We start from the raw sequence: 27,193 nt of genomic DNA, 5'->3' as shown, positions 1-27,193 counted from the left end.
TTTAAAGGCACAGTCAACTTAGTATATGTAAACTTCTGACCCACTTGAATTGTGATACAGTGAATTATAATGAAATAATCTGTCTGTAAACAATTGTTGAAAAAATGACTTGTGTCATGCACAAAGTAGATGTCCTAACCAACTTGCCAAAACTATAGTTTGTTAACAAGAAATGTGTGGAGTGGTTGAAAAATGAGTTTTAATGACTCCAACCTAAGTGTTTGTAAACTTCCGACTTCAACTGTATTACAGTGAAGAACCCCCCTATATGGATTTTACCTGGTAAGGTACAATCTCCTAAACAAATGTTTGTCTGTGAAAACAATTGTATTTTAGTTCACATATTTTCCTTAGAATATTGTGTCAAGGCTTAATTTCTGCAGATCCAAAGTTGTGTGCCTCTACACAGAAGAACAAATGCTATAAACTCTATGCAATATACTTGTTCTTGTATACTTCTACCCCAAATAAATGAATAAATATTTCTCTCCTTTGTGTTTTGATAAGTGTTTTATAATACAGCAAGACAGATTTTTGCTTGTACATATGACAGAAATCCCAATACACAACCATTTCTAACTCATTGGGACAAGGCAATAGTGTTTTTCTGAGGTTAGTCTCATGGACTGTCATAATACAATACTTGCTAGAAAAAGTGATACATTTTTCATTCATCCTTCGTCATGATAATGAGATGATCCTAAAGACGCACTGGTGTATGTAACTGTATTAGAATAGAGTATGCCTAATGTCTTCAATAAAGTTTGAAAAATACAAAATAAAATAGAACATGCTTGATTATCAAAAATGTCAATCAATCAAATCTAATGACACCTTGGAATATGGAATGGGTTGGATTTCTATGCAATACTGTCCCTTACATCGATAGTATTGTATGGCTTTCTAGAATATAATCACAGGTTTCTGTCTATTCATTAATTTGCATCCCCTAAAATCTATAGTTTGTTCACAAGACACAGACATACTTTAAAAAACTCCCTCTCTTATCTCCATGCTACAATAGTTTCAACAATACGCTGAGATACAATTTGTTGTGCTCAATACAGTAAGTAGGTAAGCTGTAAGTTTGATTTACACAGTATGTATACTTTGTGATTGACGGGACCCTTGAGACTGTATATTACTGCCAGGGTCCTCTAACTACTAGAATGGTGTAGTCCATCTCTCCCAGGTGGCCATAGCTTAAAGGCACTCATTAGTCCATTTACTAGTTTATGAACTAGTTTCTTCACTAGTTCCTTTGTTAGTCAAAGAGCCCAGTGTCCTCATCAGGTTGTCCAGTCCCCACATGTATCCGTCCTCTCGGTTGCCCTCCTGCCAGGGTATGCAGTGGTCCAGAGTCTGTCCCTCTGGTAAAGCTGTAGTCTTGCCAAAGTCAATGAGCCAAACATCAGCTTGCCCAGTGTGGTCATGAATGAAGAGGAGGGAGCTTCCAATCACCTTGGAGAGAGAAGACTTGTACTCATTACAATATCCACTGGCCATACACTGGTTGAATCAACAGTGTTTCCACATAATTTCAATGAAATTACATTGAACCAACGTGGAATAGATGTTGAATTGACGTCTTTGCCCAGTGGGTATAATCATTCATATTATTTACCGGTCTGCCTCATAAAAGCTCTTAGATGTGTTTAATATATCTAATGTGATGAACAAACGTTAACAGAAAACAGGTGCAGATGAACTAAAGTTTCTATATTCACCTCGTGTCTCTTGAAGAACTCAGATGACTTCAGGGCTTGTTGAATTTCTTCTAGTTTTCTCAGGTAGGAAATCTGTATTAGAGAGGCAATATGATTATTCTGGCTGTAGAGTTGAGACTTGGGAGCCTCCCTTGATAAATTCATTAAATCAATAGAGGTTATATGTCTAGGTCGTTCAATTCTATTTGCTATCTGTCATTCCAACAGGATCTACTGTAGTGCATATTGCCATGTGGGTTGCTCATCCTATCCAAATATTTACCAATGTGTCCAATCTTACAAAAGACAGGTAAAGTCAAACCAATTTGTTTGACTCTTCAAGTATTCACTTTACATGTAACATGTACATGTACTGTATGTCTCTATTTGTCTAAGAATCAGCAGACCATGCAAATGAATGCGGATGCAACACCATAACAGGTAAGACTAGTAGCTGTCAACCTACTAGTATGTTTGTGTTGTTTGTGGCAAAGTCCCTGAAGACCTGTGTGACATCCTCCTTAGACCGGGTCTTCTTGAAATCCGTATGGCACGTCCCGTCAGCTTTCTGAAAGAAGGAACAGTCAATATGTTGATAAGCAGCACTGTCCACGTGCAACAGGGTCAAGGCTTCAACATGACTTCATTACATACAGTATGTAATGAACTTCACATGAAAAACTGTGCAACATTAACCATAAAAAATGTTTTTAGTCCAGAAATAAGGCTTTTGTATATGTTCTGGTTTAAATGAAAAGGGATCTCTGTGGTGGCGTTTTGAGTGAACACTGACTGAATTCCTTCCTTTATGTTGACACACATGTTGACACACGGGTACTTGCTTTGATGCCTTCGATGCGGAAGCCCAGTGTGTGTGTGGAGCTGAGGGTCTCTCTCCACTGCATATAGCGGGGTTTGGTGACGGCCCTCTGGAGGTGCTCCTGGGGGCTGGGGGCCTCACTGTCCACCTCCAGCATCTTGTCAAACAGGTCCCTACGGAGCTTAGGTCGCTCTCGGGCTCGAACCAGCTCCTCCTCCAGATACGTCCTGAGGAGAGGACAACAGGGAGAGACACACTGAGGGGCCATGACACTATTTAGCACCCTCACAGCTAAGTGACTTTTCATTTGGTCTTGTTGTGTATGATAGCTGAGTGGCATTACAGACAATGGCATGTTATACTTAAGCAATAAAGCCCGAGGGGGTGTGGTATATGGCCAATATACCATGGCTAAGGGCTGTTCTTAGACATGACGCAAAGCGGAGTGCCTGGATACAGCCCTTAGCCGTGGTATATTGGCCATATACCACAAACCCCAGAGGTGCCTTATTGCTATTATAAACTGGTTACCAACGTAATTAGAGCAGTAAAAATAAATGTTTTCTCATACCCGTGGTATAAGGCTGTCAGCCAATTAGCATTCAGGGCTCGAACCACCCAGTTTATAATATTACTTTTTTATGCTTTGGATGGTAGAATTGACTTGCTAATTCAACATGTATCGCTAAAGCGTTACAGATTGCGCAATAGAATGTAAAGGTAATTTACGATTGAGCCGACATATGCAGCGTTTACCGTAATGGAAGTCTCCGCTAACGCGGGAACATTGCCTTTAAATTTCAATCACGCTGAAACGCTGAACTTCCACTATGTAGATTGAATAGAGCCCTAAGTCTTATTTGGCAGAGTCCTATGTGCAGTGAATTTCAGTTTCATTCTGCTAACTGAACTTCCTCTGTATAAAAGAAGGAAGCCAGGAGGAGACTCCAAAGTACACAGCATGACTGTTAGTTTAATTGTTTGACAGTATGAGTGTGTGTTAGCAGTAGGTGAAAGAGCTTGGGTGGTTCTGTGTGTTTGTCAAAAGGGAGTCACCAGGGACACCCTATGCCTGCACTCCATCTCCCCACTTTGTGTGTGTGTGTATGTGTGTGTGTGTATGTGTGTGTGTGTGTGTGTGTGTGTGCGTGTGTATGTGCGCGTGTGTGTGTGTGTGTGTGTGTGTGCGCGCGTGTGTGTGTATGTGTGTCTACATGTGAGTACGTGTGTACATGAGTGTGTGTGTATGTGGTTCTTTCTGGCTGTGTACAGGAAACATGTGGCTCAGTAGTGATGGCCTCTCTGTGTGCCTTGACGCACAACCCACTGTGTGTGGCAGGAAATCCTCAGAGAACCAGTAACAACAGGTGTTTTATCAAGAGCAAACAGAACAGGTTGACAGTCTGTATGTTCTACTATCAGGAGCAGTGAGTGACGTGTAAGAGGGATATTGGTAAATTACAGTAGTCCAACAGTGATTTGTTAGTATTATCTCAACATTGCTTAATACCTTGTTGCACCTAATCCACCTATAGGGCCAGACATATGTAGTATTCTGCACATTATTATAGAACAGACATACTGCTGCTCCCTACTCACTACACCTTCTCCCTACTTACTAATGCTGCTCCCTACTCTCTACTGCTGCTCCCTACTCACTATTGCTGCTCCCTACTCACTAATGCTGCTCCCTACTCTCTACTGCTGCTCCCTACTCACAATTACTGCTCCCTACTCACTACTGCTGCTCCCTACTCACTACTGTTCCCTACTCACTACTGCTGCTCCCTACTGCTGCTCCCTACTCACTACTGCTGCTCCCTACACACTACTGCTGCTCCCTACTCACTACTGCTGCTCCCTCCTGCTGCTCCCTACTCACTACTGCTGCTCCCTACACACTACTGCTGCTCCCTACTCACTACTGCTATTCACTACTGCTGCTCCCTACTCACTACTGCTGCTCCCTACACACTACTGCTGCTCCCTACTCACTACTGCTGCTCCCTCCTGCTGCTCCCTACTCACTACTGCTGCTCCCTACTCACTACTGCTGCTCCCTACACACTACTGCTGCTCCCTACTCACTACTGCTATTCACTACTGCTGCTCCCTACTCACTACTGCTGCTCCCTTACCTCACTCCCATCTTGCAGTCCATGACACTAGGTCTATCAAAGTTGACCAGTAGATCTGTCATATGTAGGAAGGGATCCCCATCCCTCTCTACAACACCATGGTATCCTGGTACAAAGTCCTGGAGCACGTCTCCCTGCAGTCTCTCAAAACACAGCTTCTCATTCTCAGAGAACTTTTTCAGAATGGTGCCTTCTTCGCCAGCTTTGAAATTACCTGGAAAAGATAAGCAATGACACACTGACATTCCACAGCAAACCACTAACGACTGCCAGTTTCAGATGGAATCTGACATTGTGTGTAATGGGTTAGTATTGTATTAAAGTGACCAGTAGTATACAGTAGTCTCTGTGTCTTGTGTTCTTTATTTTGTGTGGAAGATGTACAGTACACATCATCTTACATTAGTGATTCGTTCTTGGTATGCTGCTGTGATAGGTGAGGGGTCATGTCCATGATGACTGTGTTTTACCTTTGTGTCCAGCTAGTTGAACCCAGGACAGATTTCTTCTCTGGGGGGAAACAAAAGGCCAGTTGACGATAGCCTTTATCTTCCACCAAGATTTGCTCTGCTGAAGAAGGACCAAGCACAGGAACAGTCAGCTTTACCTCTATGGATTATCTGGCTCATTATTAACCAGGCAGAGACACTGTCCTCAAGACAGCGCTCACCAGTAGGGTGGATGTAAATGAAGTTGTATAACGATAATAATCTTGGATAATGATCATGATTTGAATTCAATTGATGACGGACAGCTGTCTAAATCACTTGGCCACTGTTACTTGAGTAATTTGCTACTGTACGTCACTAACCCTAGCTTCATGTCCTCATCCCGGCTCAACTCTAATCCTAGCCTCAAACCTAACCCTGACCCAAGCCTTAACCCTAGCCTCAAACCTAACCCTGACCCAAGCCTTAACCCTAGACTCAAACCTAACCCTGACCCAAGCCTTAACCCTAGACTCAAACCTAACCCTGACCCAAGCCTTAACCCTAGCCTCAAACCTAACCCTGACCCAAGCCTTAACCCTAGCCTCAAACCTAACCCTGACCCAAGCCTTAACCCTAGCCTCAAACCCAACCCTGACCCAAGCCTTAACCCTAGCCTCAAACCTAACCCTGACCCAAGCCTTAACCCTAGCCTCAAACCTAACCCTGACCCAAGCCTTAACCCTAGCCTCATCCGCAAACATATTAGTCTCTTACATGTTGTCATTTCTGTGGAACTCACATTTCCCTACCAGCTGCTGTGTATGGTCGCACTTGACTGACTTGCTGCTGCCATGTGATTTGCATTAAGACATAGTCATGGAGATCTTGTTCAACAAGATCTGGATGATTCAGACAGAGAAATTATGACTTTGTTTCCCTATGTGTGATGAGATGTTGAGTGAGTCACACATCATGTGACTCACTCAACCGGGAGACCCATGGGCGGCGCATAATTGGCCCTGCGTCGTCCAGGGTAGGGGAGGGAATGGCCGGCAGGGATGTAGCTCAGTTGGTAGAGCATGGTGTTTGCAACGCCAGGGTTGTGGGTTCAATTCCCACGGGGGGCCAGTATGAAAAATAAAATAATGTATGCACTCACTCTGCTAAATGACTAAAATGTAAATGTAATGTTCACAGCAGACATGCTTCACAGACAAGTACTTAGCACGTGCTTGATGACACAGAAGTGATACATAATGTTATTTTTTAGATCGATTTCACAATAGCTCGATGTACAGTGATTCAGGGTTATGACTGAGACAGAGGTCGGAGGTCACTATTCAGTATGCTGAGATTGCAGTAAAAGGAAGTAAAGCCCTGGTAATTGGCTTCAGTGAAAGAACACTACTCATTCTATTGAGTGTAAACACTCAAAACAAATAACAGAACCCACAGCCACTCTGAAAGGTCAAGTGATATGCGCCACTCGCTGGTGTTGTTGATGTGGCGTATAAAGTTGAATTGTTGTTGTAATAATAGCCAGCTGTGTGGGTGTCATGTTTCCACACAGTCCTTCAACTCTCTCTCAAACACATAACTAACAGCCAATAGTAATACTGACAACCTATTCATCAACATGTATTTTAAAAAAGCCCTGTGCTCTGTCAAGATAAGGAAATATGAACATATAGTCCTTTCATTTGTGGCTACACAGTAATTCTAAAAAAGTGAAGTAGTGTAAAAGATGAAGTAGAATTTCAACATTGTAGTAGGTGTTTCAATTCCTGAAAATAAATGCTCAATTTTAACTGTATGCAGTGTGTTATCTCACAAACTACAATACAACGCAATGTTTGTGAAAAATGTTTCTTTCTATAACCCTCTAGATAATACATACCTGGTTAGTTCTGGGACAAACCTTACTTTGTAAAGCCGGGCCTATTGTGGTTCACAGACTAACAGAAAATAAGGCATCTACAATCAGCTGCAAATAAAGCCTACTACATATTAACTTTACCAATTACAATGTCATAACAGTAACAAGAACAGGAACAAGGGAGTAACAATACTGTATGATTCACTCAAGCTGTTGATTCACTCAATACTGTATGATTCACTCAAGCTGTTGATTCACTCAATACTGTATGATTCACTCAAGCTGTTGATTCACTCAATACTGTATGATTCACTCAAGCTGTTGATTCACTCAATACTGTATGATTCACTCAAGCTGTTGATTCACTCAATACTGTATGATTCACTCAAGCTGTTGATTCACTCAATACTGTATGATTCACTCGGTTTCTCAACCTGGCACATTCTAATATGAGCATGCATTAGCATACGTGTATTTGACAAATTGCTAGCATCAATAAATGTGATGTCATCAAAATTCACTCCTCTTTTTCACTACAAGTCACTGTCATACTGGAAATACAGAGAACGGGTAACCTAGAGTACAAAGTAGTAGTTTTCTTGCTGTGTTGAAAGTTCAATACCTAAATGTCAATGTGGCTGAAATTGGCACACAACCATTTGTCATAGACTCATAGGACTATGGGGGTGACTTGTAATGTAAGTGTGGGGGCTGACTGGACATTTTATCTGCTATAAACAAAGGGTATAGAGAGTTAATGCAATCTCTCTTTTCAGATGTTTTGAATGACTAGAAAGATCAATGAAATGGTTGGGTATGAGAGCTTTTCAAGTGGCCTGCCCCTGTTGAAACACTGAACACTGAGCAGTGTTCCACAATGTACACAGCCCATCCTTCCCTTCCAGTAGGGCCAAGCAATATGTATTCAGCGTTTTTAAAGGAAGCTGACAGGAATGGCCTTCTATGGAGATGGCTGAGCATAGCTCTGAAGAGTTACACAGACGTACAGACACCGATGTCGGAGACAAAGTCAAATATGGCTTCTGACAACAAGCAGATACAGAGGCCTTAGAAGTCCCACATGTTTTTTACGTTCATAAGTGACATTATTTGAAAACTTTGTTGGATCATCATACACACAGCAAATTCTCCAGTGTTAAAAAAACAAAACACTGAGTGTGTTAAATCAACACTGAAATGTTGAGTCTGTGGACCCCTATAGACACCGGAACAATGTTAAATTAACATACTGCTTAGTGTAAAGCCTTATTCAAATATTTCCCAGAGTGCCTTTCCTTTCAAGGCCTGCGGTATGGCCTGAGGTATGAACTTGGGTACAATTATGCACTCATTACTGACCTTTGTACCACTACAGAGACAAGTGTTTGTACCCGTTTAGGAACAAATCTAAACCTTTTTTTCTGAGAGTGTAATACAATGACCTGAAACTCATCAGGCCTGCAAGTCACATTATGCTGGTTTAGGGAAAGTGGATACCTACACTACCAGTCAAAAGTTTGGACACACCTACTCATTCAAGGGTTTTTCTTTATTTTTACTATTTTTTACATTGTAGAATAATAGTGAAGACATCAAAACTATGAAATAACACATATGGAATCATGTAGTAACCAAAAACGTGTTAAACAAATCAAAATATATTTTATATTTGAGATTCTTCAAAGTAGCCACCCTTTGCCTTGATGACAGCTTTGCACACTCTTGGCATTTTCTCAACCAGCTTCACCTGGAAAGCTTTTCCAACAGTCTTGAAGGAGTTCCCACATATGCTGAGCACTTGTTGGCTGCTTTTCCTTCACTCTGTGGTCCGACTCATCCCAAACCATCTCAATTGGGTTAAGGTTGGGGGATTGTGAAGGCCAGGTCATCTGATGCAGCACTCCATCACTCTCCTTCTTGGTCAAATAGCCCTTACACAGCCTGGAGGTGTTGGGTCATTGTCCTGTTGAAAAACAAATGATAGTCCCACTAAGCCCAAACCAGATGGGATGGCATATCGCTGCAGAATGCTGTGGTAGCCATGCTGGTTAAGTGTGCCTTGAATTCTAAATAAATCACTGACAGTGTCACCAGCAAGCACCCTCACACCATCACGCCTCCTCCTCCATGCTTTACGGTGGGAAATACACATGCAGAGATAATCCATTCACCCACACCCCGTCTCACAAAGACACGGCGGTTGGAACCAAAAATCTCAAATTTGGACTACAGACCAAAGGACACATTTCCACTGGTCTAATGTCTATTGGCCCAAGCAAGTCTCTTCTTCTTATTGGTGTCCTTTAGTAGTGGTTTCTTTGCAGCAATTCGACCATGAAGGCCTGATTCACACAGTCCCCTCTGAACAGTTGATGTTGAGATGTATCTGTTACTTGAACTCTGTGAAGCATTTATTTGGGTTGCAATTTCTGAGGCTGTTAACTCTAATGAACTTATCCTCTGCAGCAGAGGTAACTCTGGGTCTTCCATTCCTGTGGCGGTCCTCATGAGAGCCAGTTTCATCATATTGCTTGATGGTTTTTGCGACTGCACTTGAAGAAACTTTCAAAGTTCTTGAAATGTTCCGTATTGACTGACCATGTCTTAAAGTAATGATGGACTGTTGTTTCTCTTTGCTTATATGGACTTAGTCTTTGACCAAATAGGGCTATCTTCTGTATACCCCCCTACCTTGTCACAACACAACTGATTGGCTCAAACACATTAAGAAGGAAGAAATTCCACAAATTAACTTTTAAATTTTAGTCATTTAGCAGACGCTCTTATCCAGAGCGACTTACAGTTAGTGAATACATATTTTTTTTATACTGGCCCCCCGTGGGAATCGAACCCACAACCCTGGCGTTGCAAACGCCATGCTCTATCAACTGAGCTACATCCCTGCTGGCCATTCCCTCCCCTACCCTGGACAAATTGTGCGCCGCCCATGAGTCTCCCGGTCGCGGCCGGCTGCGACAGAGCCTGGCTTCAAACCAGGATCTCTAGTGGCACAGTTAGCACTGCGATGCAGTGCCTTAGACCACTGCGCCACTCAGGAGCTCAATTAACAAGGCACACCTGTTAATTGAAATGCATTCCAGCTGACTACCTTATGAAGCTGGTTGAGAGAATGCCAATAGTGTGCAAAGCTGTCATCAAGGCAAAGGGTGGATATTTGAAGAATCTCAGATATAACATATATTTTGATTTGTTTAACACTTTTTTGGTTACTACATGATTCCATATGTGTTATTTCATAGTTTGGATGTCTTCACTATTATTCTACAATGTAGAACACAGTAAAAAATTAAGAAAAACCCTGGAATGAGTAGGTGTGTCCACATTTTTGACTGGTACTGTAGACAGTTGCACAACTGAATGCATTCAACCGAAATGTGTCTTCCGCATTTAACCCAACCCCTCTGAATCAGCGATTGCAAGGTGCAAGGTGCAAGGTGATGTGTATTGGAATCCAGCCAGTGTGGTGATATCCAACTTTTTGAATTTTGTATCACACGCAATCTGTATTCAGAATGACTGCCAGGGTTGGGAAGGCTAAGCTATGAAACTACCTAAAGAATCTAAACTGGAACAACCATTTCAGTAATGGATACAATAAGTCTAAGTAACATATTGGATTAGTTTAGAACATTTTGTAATTTATATTTGAGTAGCATAGGGATCATTTATTAATAAATCAATGTACATGCAAAAACATAGATATTGAAACAAACAATTCAAAAAATCAATATGCAATAGAGCATGCTGGGAAATATGAGGTACAAGGTTTTGGTTCAAAGTAATGTGTATGAGTTTAAGGCCCCTGTTGTCATGAGCCCTCTCACTCCACCGGGTTACCACCTTAATTTGTTTCCACTATCTTCCACTCTGCTCACCTCCCTCTCTCTACTCAGCCTAACTAGCTCCACCTGTCCCTGCTCTGCTCGGCTCTAATTACTCTGCCAGCTGCGCTGCATTACCCACTAACCTCTCCCAGTATTTAAGGCCCTGTCTTTCAGCTCTCCGGTGTCAGATCGTCTGCAAAGCTCACACCCGGAACCTGTTTGCTCGCGCTTCTGGCTCACCCTGGTTTTGTGACCCCGGACCTGCCTGTTTTTTGGATACTCTTCTGCCTCAGGAGATCCAGACCTGCTTCTGCCATTACGACTCCTGACTACTCTTCAATCCCGGTAACTCTGACCAGCCTTCTGCCTTGCTACTACGTATTTTGGATTTCCCTTGAACTGTACTGCTGCCTGGTTTCATTCCGCCCTGTTGTGTCTGTGTCTCCCCCCCAGGACTTCTGGACCACCCACCACCGGCTTCATAGGACGCATCGCTGCCACTGGGGGGGCACAGACCCAGCGCATTGGACGGGATCCCTGTTACCCCTGGAGCCTTCATTCACTCCCTACTTCCCTTTTCCCTTAAGTTTAATAAACTTTCTGGTGTGACGCAATTGTGGTCCTCTGGTCGTCTGTCTGAATCGTGACAGTACGATCTGACCATTATGGACTCAGCGCACACTTTCCCGACATGGAAACCGATGAGCATGAGCAGCAGTTCCAGCAGCAGCAACAACAACTCGCCATGATCATTCAACTCCTCACCAACCTTACCCCAGCCAGTCTGCCCACCAGCCCAGCCCCGAGTTACCTGCCCCGGTCATTGCAGCCGCTGCTCCGGAACCCAAGATTGGAAACCCCGAGCGGTTCAACGGCGATTCAACCCAGGTCCGGCCATTCCTGACTAGCTGCCGACTTCAGTTCTCCTTGCAGCCAAGGACCTTCGCCACGGAGGGGGCTAAAGTTGGGTATGCCATCACTCACCTGACGGGCCGAGCTCGACTCTGGGGAACAGCAGAGTTCGAACGTCAAACCCCCGCATGTGCAACCTTCGACCTGTTTGCTGAGGAGATGCTGAAGGTGTTTGACCTGGATTCACCCACCGCAGAGGCGTCTCGTGAACTGTTCAGTATTCGACAAGGCAGACGTACAGTCGCAGACCATTCCATCGACTTCCGAACCCTGGCTAGACGAAGTTCTTGGAACACACCATCGTTGGTGGACGCGTTCTTCCATAGTTTGGCTGACTATATCAAGGACGAGTTGGTCTCCCATGAACTGCCTTCCACTCTTGATGAAGCCATCGCACTGACTGTCAGGATCGACAGAAGGATACAGACCCGTCGTCGTGAGAGGGGGCGCCAAGGTCCACCTACTACCGGCATTCGGAGAGATCCGACTGGGCTCCTGTCATCTACTGCCACTCACCCAGGTCAGCTTGATCAGTCTGAGCCTATGGAGATTGGGCGAGCCTCCTCACTCCTGCAGAGCGCCAGCGCCGCTTCACCTCAAACCTCTGCCTCTATTGTGGAGGTGATGGACATCGTGTGGTAACCTGCCCTTTAAAGGGCCGAAGCTCACCGGGCGTAGGGGGAGTCCGGTTGAGTTCAATGACCATCCAGTCCTCCGACCGCAAACCCCTGCTGCAAGTTCACCTCCGCCTCTCTGACTCAACTCACACCCTGGCTGCTCTGGTGGATTCTGGCGCCGAAGCCAACATAATGGACATCAAGCTGGCACGCCAACTGGGACTGGAGAACCTCCGTTTGACACCTCCTATTCCTGCCCGGGCACTGGACGGACACTTACTCGGATCGGTCACTCATGTCACGGCCCCGGTCTCGATGGGTCTGTCCGGAAACCATCAAGAAACTATCCAGTTTCACCTGCTCCCCTCTCCAGGCCAACCCCTCATCCTGGGTTACCCATGGCTCCGCCCGGCACAACCCTCAGCTCGACTGGGTGACCGGGGTGATCAGGGAGTGGGGAGAGGACTGCCACCGAACCTGCCTGCTTGCTGCCGCACTACCCCCTCGGCCAGTACCTACTAACTCCGCTCCTGACCTCTCCAATGTCCCAGAATGCTACCATGGTCTCAGAGAGGTGTTTAACAAAGCAAGAGCCACATCTCTGCCCCCTCACCGACCGTATCGACTGTGCCATCGACCTCCTCCCTGGAACAGCTCCTCCAAGGGGTCGTCTTTATTCGTTGTCTGCTCCTGAAAGAAAGTCCATGGAGGACTACATCAATGGCTCTCTGTCCGCAGGATTAATCCGTTCATCTTCATCTCCTGCTGGTGCTGGCTTCTTCTTTGTGGGGAAGAAGGACGGATCTCTTCGCCCCTGCATCGACTACAGGGGACTCAACGACATCACAGTGAAAAACCGTTACCCTCTGCCTCTGCTCACCTCTGCTTTTGAGTTGCTCCAGGGAGCCACTGTTTTTACCAAGTTGGATCTCAGAAACGCTTACCACCTAGTGCGGATCCGGGAGGAGATGAATGGAAAACCGCATTCAATACACCAACAGGCCACTACGAGTATCTGGTTATGCCTTTTGGCCTCACCAATGCTCCTGCTGTGTTCCAGGCTCTAGTGAATGATGTACTGCGGGACATGTTAAACAAGTTTGTCTTCGTTTACCTGGATGACATCTTAATTTACTCCAGAAACCTGTCTGAACACACCCGCCATGTCCAGCAAGTCCTTCATCGTCTTCTGGAGAATTCCCTCTACGCCAAGGCAGAGAAATGTGAGTTTCACGTCAAGACAGTGGCCTTCCTGGGGTACATAGTGGCAGAAGGAAGTATCCAAATGGATCCTGCCAAAGTATCAGCAGTCACTTCATGGCCAGTTCCGGAGAACAGAAAGAAGCTGCAACAGTTTCTGGGGTTTGCTAACTTCTATAGGAAGTTTATCCGGAACTACAGTACCGTTGCTGCCCCTCTCACTGCTCTAACCAGCACCAAGCAACCCTTCACCTGGACCCCAGCAGCCGACAAAGCCTTCAGTACCCTCAAGGTGAGGTTCACCTCCGCTCCCATCCTCCAGATGCCTGATGTGGACCGGCAATTCATTGTGGAGGTGGACGCCTCGGATGTGGGAGTTGGTGCTGTGATTTCTCAGTGGGCTGCGGAGGATAGGAAGCTCCATCCCTGTGCCTTTTTTCTCACGTCGGTTGTCCCCCTCTGAGTGCAATTACGACATAGGGAACCGTGAGCTGCTGGCTGTGAAGCTTGCCTTGGAGGAGTGGCGTCACTGGCTGGAGGGGTCCACCATTCCATTTCTCGTTTGGACCGATCATAAGAACTTGGAGTACATCCGCACGGCCAAAGCGGTTGAACTCCAGGCAGTCCCGCTGGGCCCTGTTCTTCACCAGGTTTAATTTCACTCTGTCATACCGGCCTGGATCACGCAACACCAAGCCAGACGCCCTCTCCCGTCAATTCCAGAAGGATGACACCCCCTCCAAGGACCCTGTGTCGATTCTGCCAAGTCCCTGCATCGTTGCAGCTCTGACCTGGGCTGTTGAGGAACAGGTGCTGGAGGCTCTCCGTAACCAGCCAGGTCCCAGCACTTGCCCAGCTGACCGCCTTTTTGTCCCCGAAGACCTGAGGTCCCAGGTCATTCAGTGGGGACATGACTCCCGCCTAGCTTGTCACCCTGGCTCCACCCGCACTTACAACCTGCTCGCCCAGAGGTTCTGGTGGCCCTCTCTGAGGAGGGATGTACGGGAATTCGTCCAAGCCTGCCCCATCTGCAACCAACACAAGTCGTCCTGCCAGCCCCCAGCCGGATTGCTGCAGCCCCTGCCTGTGCCCAGACGTCCCTGGTCTCACATCGCCCTTGACTTTGTCACGGGGCTGCCCCCCTTCAAGTGGCATGACCGTCATTCTCACCATCGTTGACCGTTTCAGCAAGATGGCACACTTCATTCCCCTCCCCAAGCTCCCAACCGCCAAGGAGACCGCCCAGGTGGTCCTGGAACACGTCTTCCGGATCCACGGACTGCCAAGGGATGTTGTTTCTGACCGTGGTCCACAATTCTCCTCCGCTTTTTGGAAGGAGTTCTGTCACCTGCTGGGAGCCACAGTCAGTCTGACTTCCGGATTCCATCCCCAATCCAATGGGCAGTCAGAGCGGGCTAATCAGGAGCTCGAGAAGGCACTGCGATGCATGACTTCACGCAACCCCCCACTCCTGGTCGCAGCAATTGACATGGGTGGAGTACGCACACAATTCTCTGACCTGCTCTGCCATCGGTATGTCCCCTTTCCAATGTGTTTATGGATACCAGCCTCCTCTATTTGCCAGCCAGGAGGAGGAGGTTACTTGCCCATCTGCACTTGCTTTTGCCCGTCGATGTCGCCGCACCTGGTCACAAGCCCGAGCCACACTCCTCAGGTCCGTTGCCAGCTACACTACCGGGGCCAACCGTCGGAGAATTCCTGCTCCCACCTACCATGTTGGTCAAAGGGTGTGGTTGTCATCGAAGAACCTGCCACTCAGGGTGGAGTCGCAGAAGCTGGCACCTCGGTTCATTGGCCCATTCCCTATCATAAGAGTGATTAGCCCAACTGCTGTCCGGCTCCAACTGCCTAATTCCCTGAGGGTGCACCCCACTTTCCATGTGTCTAAGATTAAGCCCATCCATGAGAGTCCGCTGGTTCCTGCTGCGCCTGGTCCTCCTCCTCCACGGCTCGTCGATGGTGGTCTGGTTTACACCGTCCGCCGCCTGCTTCGGTCCAGACGGAGGGGTAGGGGTCTCCAGTACCTCATTGACTGGGAGGGCTATGGACCTGAGGAAAGGACCTGGGTGCCAGCTAGTCGGATTGTGGATAGGACTCTCATCACCGCTTTCCACCAACGGCATCCTGATCAACCTGCAATCCGTAGGGGCCGCCCCAGAGGGGTCCCCTAACCGTCCGGCCCGCTCGGCTTCCTGTCCTGTGCCTGATCCTGTCTCGGGACCTGTCCCATCTCCCGACCACGGCCCTCCGGCTTCCTCCGAGGATGAGGACGTTCTCTCGGACCGTTCGGAGGAGTTCTAGCCCTCCTCCGGCTCCCCTCCTCCCGCCCGGCGTGGTGTTGCTCTTGGGACTTCTGGGGCCGTCCCCTTGGGGGGGTTCTGTCATGAGCCCTCTCACTCCACCGGGTTACCACCTTAATTTGTTTCCACTATCTTCCACTCTGCTCACCTCCCTCTCTCTACTCAGCCTAACTAGCTCCACCTGTCCCTGCTCTGCTCGGCTCTAATTACTCTGCCAGCTGCGCTGCATTACCCACTAACCTCTCCCAGTATTTAAGGCCCTGTCTTTCAGCTCTCCGGTGTCAGATCGTCTGCAAAGCTCACACCCGGAACCTGTTTGCTCGCGCTTCTGGCTCACCCTGGTTTTGTGACCCCGGACCTGCCTGTTTTTTGGATACTCTTCTGCCTCAGGAGATCCAGACCTGCTTCTGCCATTACGACTCCTGACTACTCTTCAATCCCGGTAACTCTGACCAGCCTTCTGCCTTGCTACTACGTATTTTGGATTTCCCTTGAACTGTACTGCTGCCTGGTTTCATTCCGCCCTGTTGTGTCTGTGTCTCCCCCCCCCCAGGACTTCTGGACCACCCACCACCGGCTTCATAGGACGCATCGCTGCCACTGGGGGGGGCACACACCCAGCGCATTGGACGGGATCCCTGTTACCCCTGGAGCCTTCATTCACTCCCTACTTCCCTTTTCCCTTAAGTTTAATAAACTTTCTGGTGTGACGCAATTGTGGTCCTCTGGTCGTCTGTCTGAATCGTGACACCTGTATTAGGATAAAACTAGGCCCTCAAAATAAGGCCTTACGAAATACATATGGTATTATATTAACAATGTTTTTTTATTTTTTATGACATCATATTCACTTATGATCTCACTTGGTGAAGTCCATAGGACTGAAAATGGATGAATGCAACAACCATGCTATGTCTCTGTCACTAACAAATACAGTCATGGGTGGTAACTCCACAATTTACTCGAAAGGCAAGGCACTTTGGGAAATATTTCAATAAGGCTTAAAATTAAGTAGTTTGTTCATTTAACAATGTTCCGGTGTCTATATGGTTTCACAGACTCAACACTTACAGTGTTTTTGTAACACTGGAGAATTTGCTGTGTAGGTATTCACAGCTACTTTTAAGTTTGAGGGTTTAAAACTACTGTATTGTCCTGTATTACTATTTTATCATTGCAAGCCATCAGTCAAGTGTTGAAGTCAAATACAGCACCACCCTCAGTCCTCCTGAATCATAGGTCTGGCGTACAGCAGCACCTGTATTCTGAGCTATAAGACAATGCTAAAACAAGATGGCCGCCTCCGACGAGGGACCAGGGTGATTTCAAAGTTTTTGAAGACCATCAGACATGAAGGGATTTAACTCAATTAAAGGAAAATTCCACCCCAAAACTATATTTTGGTATTTGTTTCATTAGTCCATTGTTGACATAGTCCCAAAATGTTTTGCTTGTTAGTACTCTAGTTTTCAAGATATGTAACTTTCAAAATATAGAAATCATCCCCGTATGATGCATTTTGCATCATATAATGCTAGGTTTTGGGATGAAATACAGTGTCTGTAATAAGTGTCTGTAATTACCCAAGTGATCAGCGCTAACTTGGCTGTTGATTAGATTCGAAAAATCCTTTCACATTTCTAAATGTGCTGTTTTTCACTTAAGGAGAGTGTTTCATTGTACTGCAATATAAAGACGAAAACGTTACTAAGATACTCAAAACAACTGATTATACCAGTATCACATGTACTGTATGTGGCTTAATGTCTTGTATATGAAAGGGTTGTAGACTAATACATTAAGGAATGGATGTTTAATACATTCATCAGAAGGCTTACATCCATTAAAGAATGAAGAAGCACATGTCAGAGAAGAGACGTCTTTCCAGTTATCATACAACACAGTGCTGAACTATAGCCTAACCCTTCCTCTCCTTTAGGCTCCTTGGCTCTTGGCTAATGTAACCTAATAAACACGCAAGACAGTGCTCGTTGAGCTCTTTGAAAGCATGTAGGTCAATTCATATAATACTTGTGATCAAATAACCACCTCAATGTTATTACTTTAGACTGTAGACAATTAGACCCTGCTTTAAGATATGTTCTATATATTGTCTGCACTGTGATTTGAAGTTAAGAACAAATCTAGAAACTTTTCAACAACCTTCAACATTGTTTTTCATCCAAACATGGTACTGTACTTGGAAAATACTGTAGATAGATTATTACTTTATACAGAAGAGTTTACTCAGTCATAATAACCAAATTATTTTAGACCAGATCTGATCTTAACTCTACCCACATGTACATATTACCTCAACTACCCAACAAGCTGGTGCCCCCGCACATTGACTCTGCACTGGTACCCTGTATATAGCCTCCCTACTGTTATTTTATTTTACTTCTGCTCTTTTTTTCTCAACACTTTTTTGTTGTTGTTGTTTTATTTTACTTTTTTATTAAAAAATAAATGCATTGTTGGTTAAGGGCTGTAAGTAAGCATTTCACGGTAATGTCTACACCTGTTGTATTCGGCGCATGTGGCAAATAAAATTTGATTTGATGTATGCTAGTAGACAAGAGTCCCTTATCTCTACGTATGTAATGCTCTCAGATAATCACAGAACAGACATTTCAGTAACTGAAAAAGAGCACCACCAACTGGTGGTGGTCTCCAAAGAGGTGCATAGGTACAACTGTCCCAGCATCCCGGTTAGAGGATGTTAGGAACACCAGTTAGGAAGTCCAGGGTGGAGGCTTGTCCATATGAAAAGGTCCAAATGTGAGTTGATGTGGACAGGAGTTCACAGAGGTTGTCTCAACCTGCCCTCCTCCTGGAAACAACTAAAGCAGGGGTGTCAAACGTACGGCCCGCGGGCCGGATCATAATACTCAGTCATAATAACCAAATTATTTTAGACCAGATCTGATCTTAACTCTACCCACATGTACATATTACCTCAACTACCCAACAAGCTGGGTAGAGTTAAGATCAGATCTGGTCTAAAATAATTTGGTTATTATGACTGAGTAAATGCGCTGCAATTTTTCAATAAAATAAACTGCTGTTCCAATTGCGTCCACTGGATGGCGCAATAGCAATTGTGTTAAGCAAGCAAACTGTTTATACCGGGGCAGAGCAAGTAGGTCAAGCACGTGCAGCCAATGAGCTACTTTGTTTTGCCCGCGATATTTATTATGGCTTCTACTTTTAACATTATGTGCTTTGGCACCCTCATTGCCCCAATATGTCTCTGTCAAAAAAGAGAAAAGTGGACGCAGAGTGCAGAGTGTTCCAAGAAAAATGGTCATCCTATTTAATCACGGAATTGAATGGGAAAGCTGTATGTTTGGTAGGTTCAGAGCATGTTGCAGTGCTGAAAGAATATAACCTTCGTCGCCACTATGTGAGTCTTCATGCCGACAAATATGACAACTTTCAAGGACAGCGGAGATGAGAGAAGGTGAATGAACTGTTGGCGGGTCTGAAGAAACAGCAGTCTGTGTTTACTCACAGCCGAGACATCAGTGACGCTGCAGTGAAAGCTAGCTACCTCATTGCTAATGAAATCGCAGTGACTTCAAAACCATTTAGTGAGGGTGAATTTGTAAAAACATGCATGATGAAGGCAGCGGAGATTGTGTGCCCTGAAAAGCGGCAGGCTTTTGCAAATATCAGCCTGACAAGAAACACAGTTGCAGACAGGATTTCCGATCTTTCAGTGGATTTGGACAGCCAGTTGAAGCAAAAAGTAAAGTCATTTATTGCGTTTTCGGTTGCAATTGATGAAAGCACGGACATTACAGATGTTGCACAACTGGCCATTTTTTCATCCGCGGAGTTGATGACACATTGACCGTCACCGAGGAGTTCGTGGAGTTGGTGCCGATGACAGATACAACGACAGCAGCTGATATTTTTACCGCACTCGTCGGGCGCGCTGGACAGGGTCGGAGTGGACTGGTCCCGCGCTGTCAGCCTGGCTACAGATGGTGCGCCCTCAATGATCGGGGAAAAAAGCAGGCGTTGTGACAAAGTTCAGAGAGAAAGTGCAATCTGCAAATGGAGGACGTGATTTTTTGACTTTTCACTGTATTTTGCACCAGGAGGCTTTGTGTTGCAAGTCATTAAAGATGGATAACGTCATGAAGGTGGTCATCCAAACTGTTAATTTCATCCGATCCAGAAGCCTGAATCACCGTCAGTTTGACAGCCTTCTCAGAGAGAAAGACCACATCTATGGCCTGCCATACCACACTGAGGTAAGATGGTTAAGCCGAGGTGCTGTGCTGAGGCGTTTCTTTGATTTACGAGAAGAAATTGAACAGTTCATGGAAGAAAAGGGCAAACCAGTGTTAGAATTTCATTCCGCAGAATGGATGCCGGACCTTGCATTTATGGTGGATGTTACAGAGCACCTGAATAACTTGAACAAACAGCTGCAAGGGCGCAACAAAGTTGTCACGCAGTATTATGACAGCATACGTTCTTTCAAGTTGAAGCTGTCATTGTGGGAGACGCAACTTGCCGGTGGTGATGCAGCTCACTTCCCCTGTCTGAAAAATGTGTGCGCGACCCAACATGTGGCAGACATGAAGCGGTTCAAAGATAAAATAACTGGACTGTTACAGGAGTTTGAGCAACACTTTCAGATTTATGTTTATATGTTTTTATGTTGATGTGCTATTGTTTTTAATTGATTTTATTTTATTTGTATATTTAACCTATTCTTGACTCTGTGGTTCTTGCACTTGTTTGGGGAACAGGATTTCATTATTTTTATCTACATTTCTGCCTGAGAAATGACACCCTGATATAGTTCTGTGATCTGTGAAACAGTTCTGTTAATCACTGAGGCATTGTGTGTTTGTGTGTTCTTTTTCTTTAGAATTTTCAAATAAACTTGACGTGTTTTATGATTAATAGTGATGTTGTGCTTGTACTATTTTGGACACACTGTCCTCAGGCTCCAGCTTTATGTTGTATGTTGATCGTATTAAAACAAAGAAAACAATCTGAAGTTGTTGTTTTTAAGTTATATATACCATGATTTTTCCGGTCCGGCCCACTTGGGAATAGATTTTCCTCCATGTGGCCCCCGAGATAAAATGAGTTTGACACCCCTGAACTAAAGAGTTCAGGGGCAGACTAACCTAACGTAGCAGGCGTAAAAGAAACGCCTGAAACTAGATCCCCTTCATACTGGTCTTGACGAGAAGAAAAATAACTGTCAGGGGAGGATCTCTTCTGCCCTGTTCAACCAATCCAGTAAATGTGGAGGAGGAGTTAAGATGGAGTATCGCCCTTGTTAACTTCCAAAAGCATAACTCGCGTCACAGGCTCTCTTTCTATTTCCTCTGAAAACCGGAACATCCGGTTGTTGGGGACTCGGCAGAGGCTAGGGGCAGACTGGAGTTTCCAACCCAAGGCGAGTTCCAGCAGGCTCCCTAGCAACCTCCCTAGCAATGGAGGTGTGAATTACCCTCAACTGCAGGACAATAATCAGGCTCTAGTCGGGGGATGGTAACCTACTTGATGCAGCCTGAGATCACAAAGTTTTTGTCTCCTAAACAGGCTGAGGGAGGAGGGTTTTCTACAGCTGCCCCAAATGTATGTAGTACATTTTTAACTCAGCGAAACACTCCAGTTGCCGCCCAGATCTGGTCCGGGAAGTGGATCCTGGCGCTGAATCTGGCGGTGTCCGGATGGCAGGGTTGAGCGTCAGACCCAATGCTGGTTGTGGGTCTACCTGCGGAACTGGTCCTGCAGGTAGAGGTGGAGCAGGCTGGAGCTCTGGCACTTGCTGGACTGATTGCAGCTCTAGCAACGTATCGGCTTGCTGGAGCTCTGTTGGTCGCATGGCAGGCTGCAGCACTGGCGATGGCTCGGCTGGCTCAGGTGCTGCTCGTGGTGGAACCAGTAAGGGTGAAGGAATGTGCTCTTCCTGCTGGTGGAATGTAGGCTTGGGCGGTATCCAGATTGTCATACCTACATAACGACCTTGTGCCATACTGGGATTTTCGGTAATACCGGCACTCAACCCCCACTCTGCCTCTGTAATCCAAAGGTTAGCAATGCTAACAAGTAAATGTAAAATCCCATAGAGAATGCAAACTAAATGCTAACGTTTTATACAGTCTCTGACCTAAACTATTTTCAGGACAGACATTCCAGCTCATAAAGTTATATAAGTAACTCAAAAATGCTACTCACAGTTTGCTGCACGCACAAAACAAATATTAGACAGCAAGGCTCTTGATCCAGGAGGGTGTTCCCTCTTACCAAGTGAAGCTTGATTTTGGAAGAAGCTAACAACTTAGCTAGATAGTTAACTAGCTACTAAATTAGCAAACCAAATGCACAACTGCAGAGCATTGCACACATTCTAGACAGTTAACTTAATAGTTATAAGATATCTAGCTGGAAAACATTTAGCTGTGAATTCCATACTGTAACTAGATCACCTGGGGCGTGCTGAACAACAGTGAGTGACTCACAAGGCTCCGGTGTCTCGTCTTTGTGTACTTGTAAACAAACACCACGTGACTCGGGACTACCGGTAAGCTTCATAAAGAAAACTTATGTGACAGGTGAAATGAAGAACGCAATCTTCTTTATCTCCTAACGTATTGCACAAGTTGACATTAGGTATTTACTTAAAAAGTAGCTACAAATATTCAAATGTATGAAAATAAAAAACGTCACATAAATAGTTTTAGCGGTATTGACGGTATTGAAAAACCATCCTGTGGCTATTTCCAAATACCCCGGTATACACAGTGTACCACCCAAGCCACAGAGGCTTGGGCAGTCGCTGGTCTGGCTGCATCGCTGTCATCAGGTAGACTGACTGGAACATTTTGGACGACGTGGCTGGGTGCAGCTCTGGCAACTGCTTGGCTGGCTCAAGGAATGGCAACAGGAGCCGTGGAGGCCGGGTTGGTTCCAGCGCCGGCATAGGAGCGTGAATGGATGCCCGTCGTTGCATCTGTGCGGGTGGCAGGCCTGGGGTCAACTCTGGCAGCTGCTGGGTGGACTTGCGCACAGGGGGCTGCATGGCTGGTTGAAGCTCAGGGTGCTGCGTTTCTTGCTGGACGTGCTGGAGTCCTGGTGGCCGAATGATGGGCCAAGGCGCTGGCGAGGGCACAGGCTGGAGAACCTCCTGGGGAGCTGGTGACCACCTGACATGCTGGAGTCCGGATGGCGGCTGAACTAGCTGGCGGGCCAAGCCGGGACCAAGCCGTTTGAGGCTGCTCCACTGCCTGGTACATAGGATACAGTTTGTCGGTTCTGTGGTACTCGGGACCTGAGGTGCAGGCCAGGCATTGGGGTGCTGCCAGTAACCAGGTGGAGGTAGTGGAGCTGGTGGCTGCTGGACAGGAGCGGGACTCAGGACCGGTGCTGCAGGGTTTCTGTGCCTGCGTCTTGCTTTCAGGGCCGTAGCTACATATGAGGACACCGAGGTCCAGACCTCTGTATATTTTTTAGAAATATACAGTACCAGTCAAAAGTTTGGACACACCTACTCATTCCAGAATAATAGTGTAGAAGACATTGTAGAATAATAGTGAAGACATCAAAACTATGAAATAACACATATGGAATCATGTAGTAACCAAAAAGTGTTAACAAATCAAAATATATTTTTGATTTTTGATTCTTAAAAGTAGCCACCCTTTGCCTTGATGACAGCTTTGCACACACTTTTTATATAGTTTTGGTCTCAACTTACTGTTGAGAGTTAGAATAGTAGAATACACAAGGTGCAATTTTGAAACTTGGTAGTGCATCAGCAGTTTTCCTCTTGTTATGTCACACACTGACAGTCACTCAATTAGCCCATGGCCATGTCAGTTAACATTTGTTAGATTGGTAAATTTACTCCCGAGTGGCGCAGTGGTCTAAGGCTCTGCATCGCAGTGCTAGCTGTGCCACTAGAGATCCTGGTTCGAATCCAGGCTCTGTCGTAGCCGGCCGCGACCGGGAGACCCACGGGACGGCGCACAATTGGCCCAGGGTAGGGGAGGGAATGGCCGGCAGGGATGTAGCTCAGTTGGTAGAGCATGGTGTTTGCAACGCCAGGGTTGCGGGTTCGATTCCCACGGGGGGGCCAGTATGAAAAATCTAAAAAATCTAATGTATGCACTCACTAACTGTAAGTTGCTCTGGATAAGAGCGTCTGCTAAATGACTTAAATGTGAATTAGTCTAGCCAGCTATCCAAACTTGTAGTAATCATGGCCGAATTACCAACCGGGCACGTGCCCAGGGGCCCTGTCCTCCAGAGGGCCCCCATTGATTTTGTTAGTAACTCTCACTCAGATATCACATTAACATGGCATAAGTCATGGCAAAATGTGTAGAATTGCAGAAAATTATCTTGTAAAACTGCAAAAAATTGTCCCCACCCCATAGCAAAATGTGTGAAATTGCAGGAAAACCTAGCTGTAAAACTGCACCAAAAAAGTTCTGTAAAGGAAACATATTTGTTTACTTTTGGTTAATAAAATAGTTTTTCTGCTAACAGATCTCGCTGTACTTAAATTATAGTTTTGAATCCCGGTGCTGAAATAATGTGAGTTAATGTGTAGCAGCTAATTGCATATCTAATAGGCTATGTGTTTGTAGATGTACTGAGGTGAATGAACCTACATCAGCCAAGGTGATAATGGATGGGGTAATATTTGCTTGTTTTTAAATTGTATAGAAATGCAATGAATGAACTTCAACTCCTGCCTCCCACTGGAATTTTGGTCCTCCCTTTCTCGCGCGGTGTGTGTGCCTGGTCTGGGGCATGGCATGCGGCATGAACTGCATCCTGTCACTACTGGTCATAACCCAGGACAATTGTTCCTATCCGGCTCGAAGGACCATGAGAAAGAACGTTGGTGGTCTGGAAAGAGGTACCGTTTCAAATCATAGGTACAACTGTCCCAGCATCCTGGTTAGAGGATGTAGAATGACCAGTTGGAGACAGATACACAGTTCACATGTTTATTACCACACTCAACACAGACACACACGGCAAACAAGAAGGAGTAATGGTGGAAGTGGAAGTGGAAGTGATAGTGTTTTATTTTCAGTGACGCACTAAACACCAGTTAGGAAATCTACGGTGGAGGATTGTCAACATGAAAAGGTCCAGATATGAGTTGATGTGGAGCAGTGTTTCCCAACCCTGGTCCTCGAGTACCCCCAACAGTACACATTTTTATTGTAACCCTTGGACAAGCACACCTAATTCAACTTGTCTACTAATCATCAAGCCCTCGATGAGTTGAATAAGGTGTGATTGTCCAAGGCTACAATGAACATGTGTACCGTTGGGGTTACTGGAGGACTGGAGTTGGGATACACTGATGTGGAGGACAGGAGTTGTCTCAACCTGCCCTCCTACAGGAAACAACTAAAGAGTTCAGGGGTAGACTGGGGTCTTCAGCCCCAGGCTAGAACACTGATGGGCTGACTGGGTGTCACATGACCATAGCCAGGAGAGTTCCAGCAGACTATCTAGCAATGGAGGTGTGAATGTCCCTCTACTGCAGGACAACAGTCAGGCTCTGTTCAGGGGATGATAACCTACATGATGTAGCCTGAGGTCACAAAGTTTCTGTCTCTGAAGACAGGCTGAGGGAGGAGGGTTTTCCACAGTAACTACACACAGTGATTGGTTGTTTTTACTACTACTAGTTACTACATTGATGCAAAGTTTGTATAACATTCACCAGTAAATCTGTTTTATAGCAGCCTCAGCCTGACAGGTAGATCAGGGTCAGACTGGGACTAGAATAGAATAGAATCCACTAGAAGAGAATAGAATTGAAGAGAATAAGCTAACTATTTTACCCCAGAGTTGCAATGCTCTGTAGGGTGTAATTACAATGTAACAACAATATGACTTTATTTGAATGAAGAATAGTCTATACTCACTTCACCCGTGTCCTCACACAAATGTTCTAAAGTGATATTTCCCTTGCTCTTTGTCTCGTTGTCACTCAGAATGTCATCCTCTGACTCTTCCAACATGATGGAGGAGCCTGTTGAGGAGATAGAGGAGTTTGACATTTTCCGTCGCAGAGAACCTTCCACATCAGCCCAGTCCTCCTGCTGGATCTCCCGCGAGCAGCCTCCATCTGTGGTTATTGTCACCTGCGGTACACGGTGCGCCTCCATCATACTAGTTTGCCCTTGAGTGGAGTTAAACTCAGGTAACCTTTCTTCTTTCATCTGGCAGAGTTCATCGCGAAGCTCAGATGCTCTGCGGCTTGTTCTGCGCTCTTTAACGAACCCATCACTAATACCAGCACCAGACAGCCCTGCCTCCTTGGAGAACTTACGCCTCTTCTCCCTCTCCTTCGGCATTCGACTGATGAACGTGCGCGAGTGTTCAAAATTGTACGGCGCAACGATTTAATGTAACCGCACTCAGTCAAACGTGGTCATCTCAATACAGTTGACCGACTATATTTGAGTGCAAGTCTCAGTGTATGAAATATTTTGCAATACTGCAATAGGTTTTCCTCTGTTTAGGCCACTGTCCGATAAAAGAGAGACGTTTCAGGCGGTCGTCATCGGCGGTCCAATGTGCTGACTGGTGTGTTGGGGAACCCCTTTCCTTAGCTCACATCTCGTCGACGGTGTTAACCAAAGACACACGCTTTTATCTTCCGCATTGATTTCGTCTCTCTTCCTGACTGAAATATAAGGTCAGTGCAATTCTGGATCCTTGGGACGTCCCTACACTAAACCTTAACCCCACCCTAACCTTAATCGTCACCATGTTAAATATCAACTTCAATGGGGGGTAGAGACGTCCTAAGGATCCCCAATAGCAATCCTTTTATTTTGAGTTTTCACATTACTTCCTCATTCAGTCTTGCACTCTGTAAAATAGATATCACCCACTGCGTTCAAGCGGTAGAGGGCCAAAACAGGCTACACCGGTTCCAGCTGTTGTAGTTGTCAACTGAACAAACTCTTACATTTTGTTATATGATTAACAAAATCAAGAGGGGTTCAAACGTCTCACTGAAAAACTACGATGTTGTATGAGACATATTTTCACTGTAGCTGCATAAAACCAAGGCAAGCCAAAGTTAATGTAACCCAAAGTGAATTGATGATCATTTTCCACTCATCAGATGAATGAGTCACCATTACGAACTGTCTCAGGAACCATGATTTATAATGGCATGATGTATAGTCAAACAAGTGGGCACACGCTGGTTAAATCAATGTTTTTCCACGTAATTTCAATGAAACAACATTTAACCAACGTTGAATAGACGTTCAATTGACGTCTGTGCCCAGTGGGAAATATGAGATGAG

The 27,193-nt window shown here is 45.6% G+C and overlaps 1 protein-coding gene across 1 annotated transcript; it reads right to left on the bottom strand.

Annotated features, from left to right (window-relative positions):
- Positions 1-491: 491 nt before the first annotated feature.
- LOC121539140 (inositol-trisphosphate 3-kinase A) lies at positions 492-26,649 on the bottom strand. Its single transcript, XM_041847413.2, has 7 exons — positions 25,796-26,649; positions 5,135-5,234; positions 4,665-4,878; positions 2,549-2,753; positions 2,173-2,274; positions 1,728-1,799; positions 492-1,461 (listed from the first exon to the last, which is right to left on the bottom strand). Exons 1-7 carry the CDS (start codon positions 26,225-26,227, stop codon positions 1,234-1,236), a joined length of 1,353 nt encoding a protein of 450 aa, XP_041703347.2. The 5' UTR covers positions 26,228-26,649; the 3' UTR covers positions 492-1,233.
- Positions 26,650-27,193: the final 544 nt, after the last annotated feature.

The sequence above is a fragment of the Coregonus clupeaformis genome, chromosome 25 (genome assembly GCF_020615455.1).
Source record: "Coregonus clupeaformis isolate EN_2021a chromosome 25, ASM2061545v1, whole genome shotgun sequence".
Taxonomy (NCBI): domain Eukaryota; kingdom Metazoa; phylum Chordata; class Actinopteri; order Salmoniformes; family Salmonidae; genus Coregonus; species Coregonus clupeaformis.
This window is presented reverse-complemented; position numbering and strand designations above follow the sequence as displayed.

What these genes read in the sequence shown, in the direction of transcription:
- LOC121539140 (XM_041847413.2), bottom strand. Translation starts at nt 26,227, where the DNA reads ATGCCGAAGGAGAGGGAGAAGAGGCGTAAGTTCTCCAAGGAGGCAGGG. An exon ending in TGTGTGAGGACACGGGTGAA is followed by an intron (nt 5,235 to 25,795) that starts GTGAGTATAGAC and finishes GTCCTTCTTCAG; the next exon opens with CAGAGCAAATCTTGGTGGAA. An exon ending in GACTGCAAGATGGGAGTGAG is followed by an intron (nt 2,754 to 4,664) that starts GTAAGGGAGCAG and finishes TCCTCTCCTCAG; the next exon opens with GACGTATCTGGAGGAGGAGC.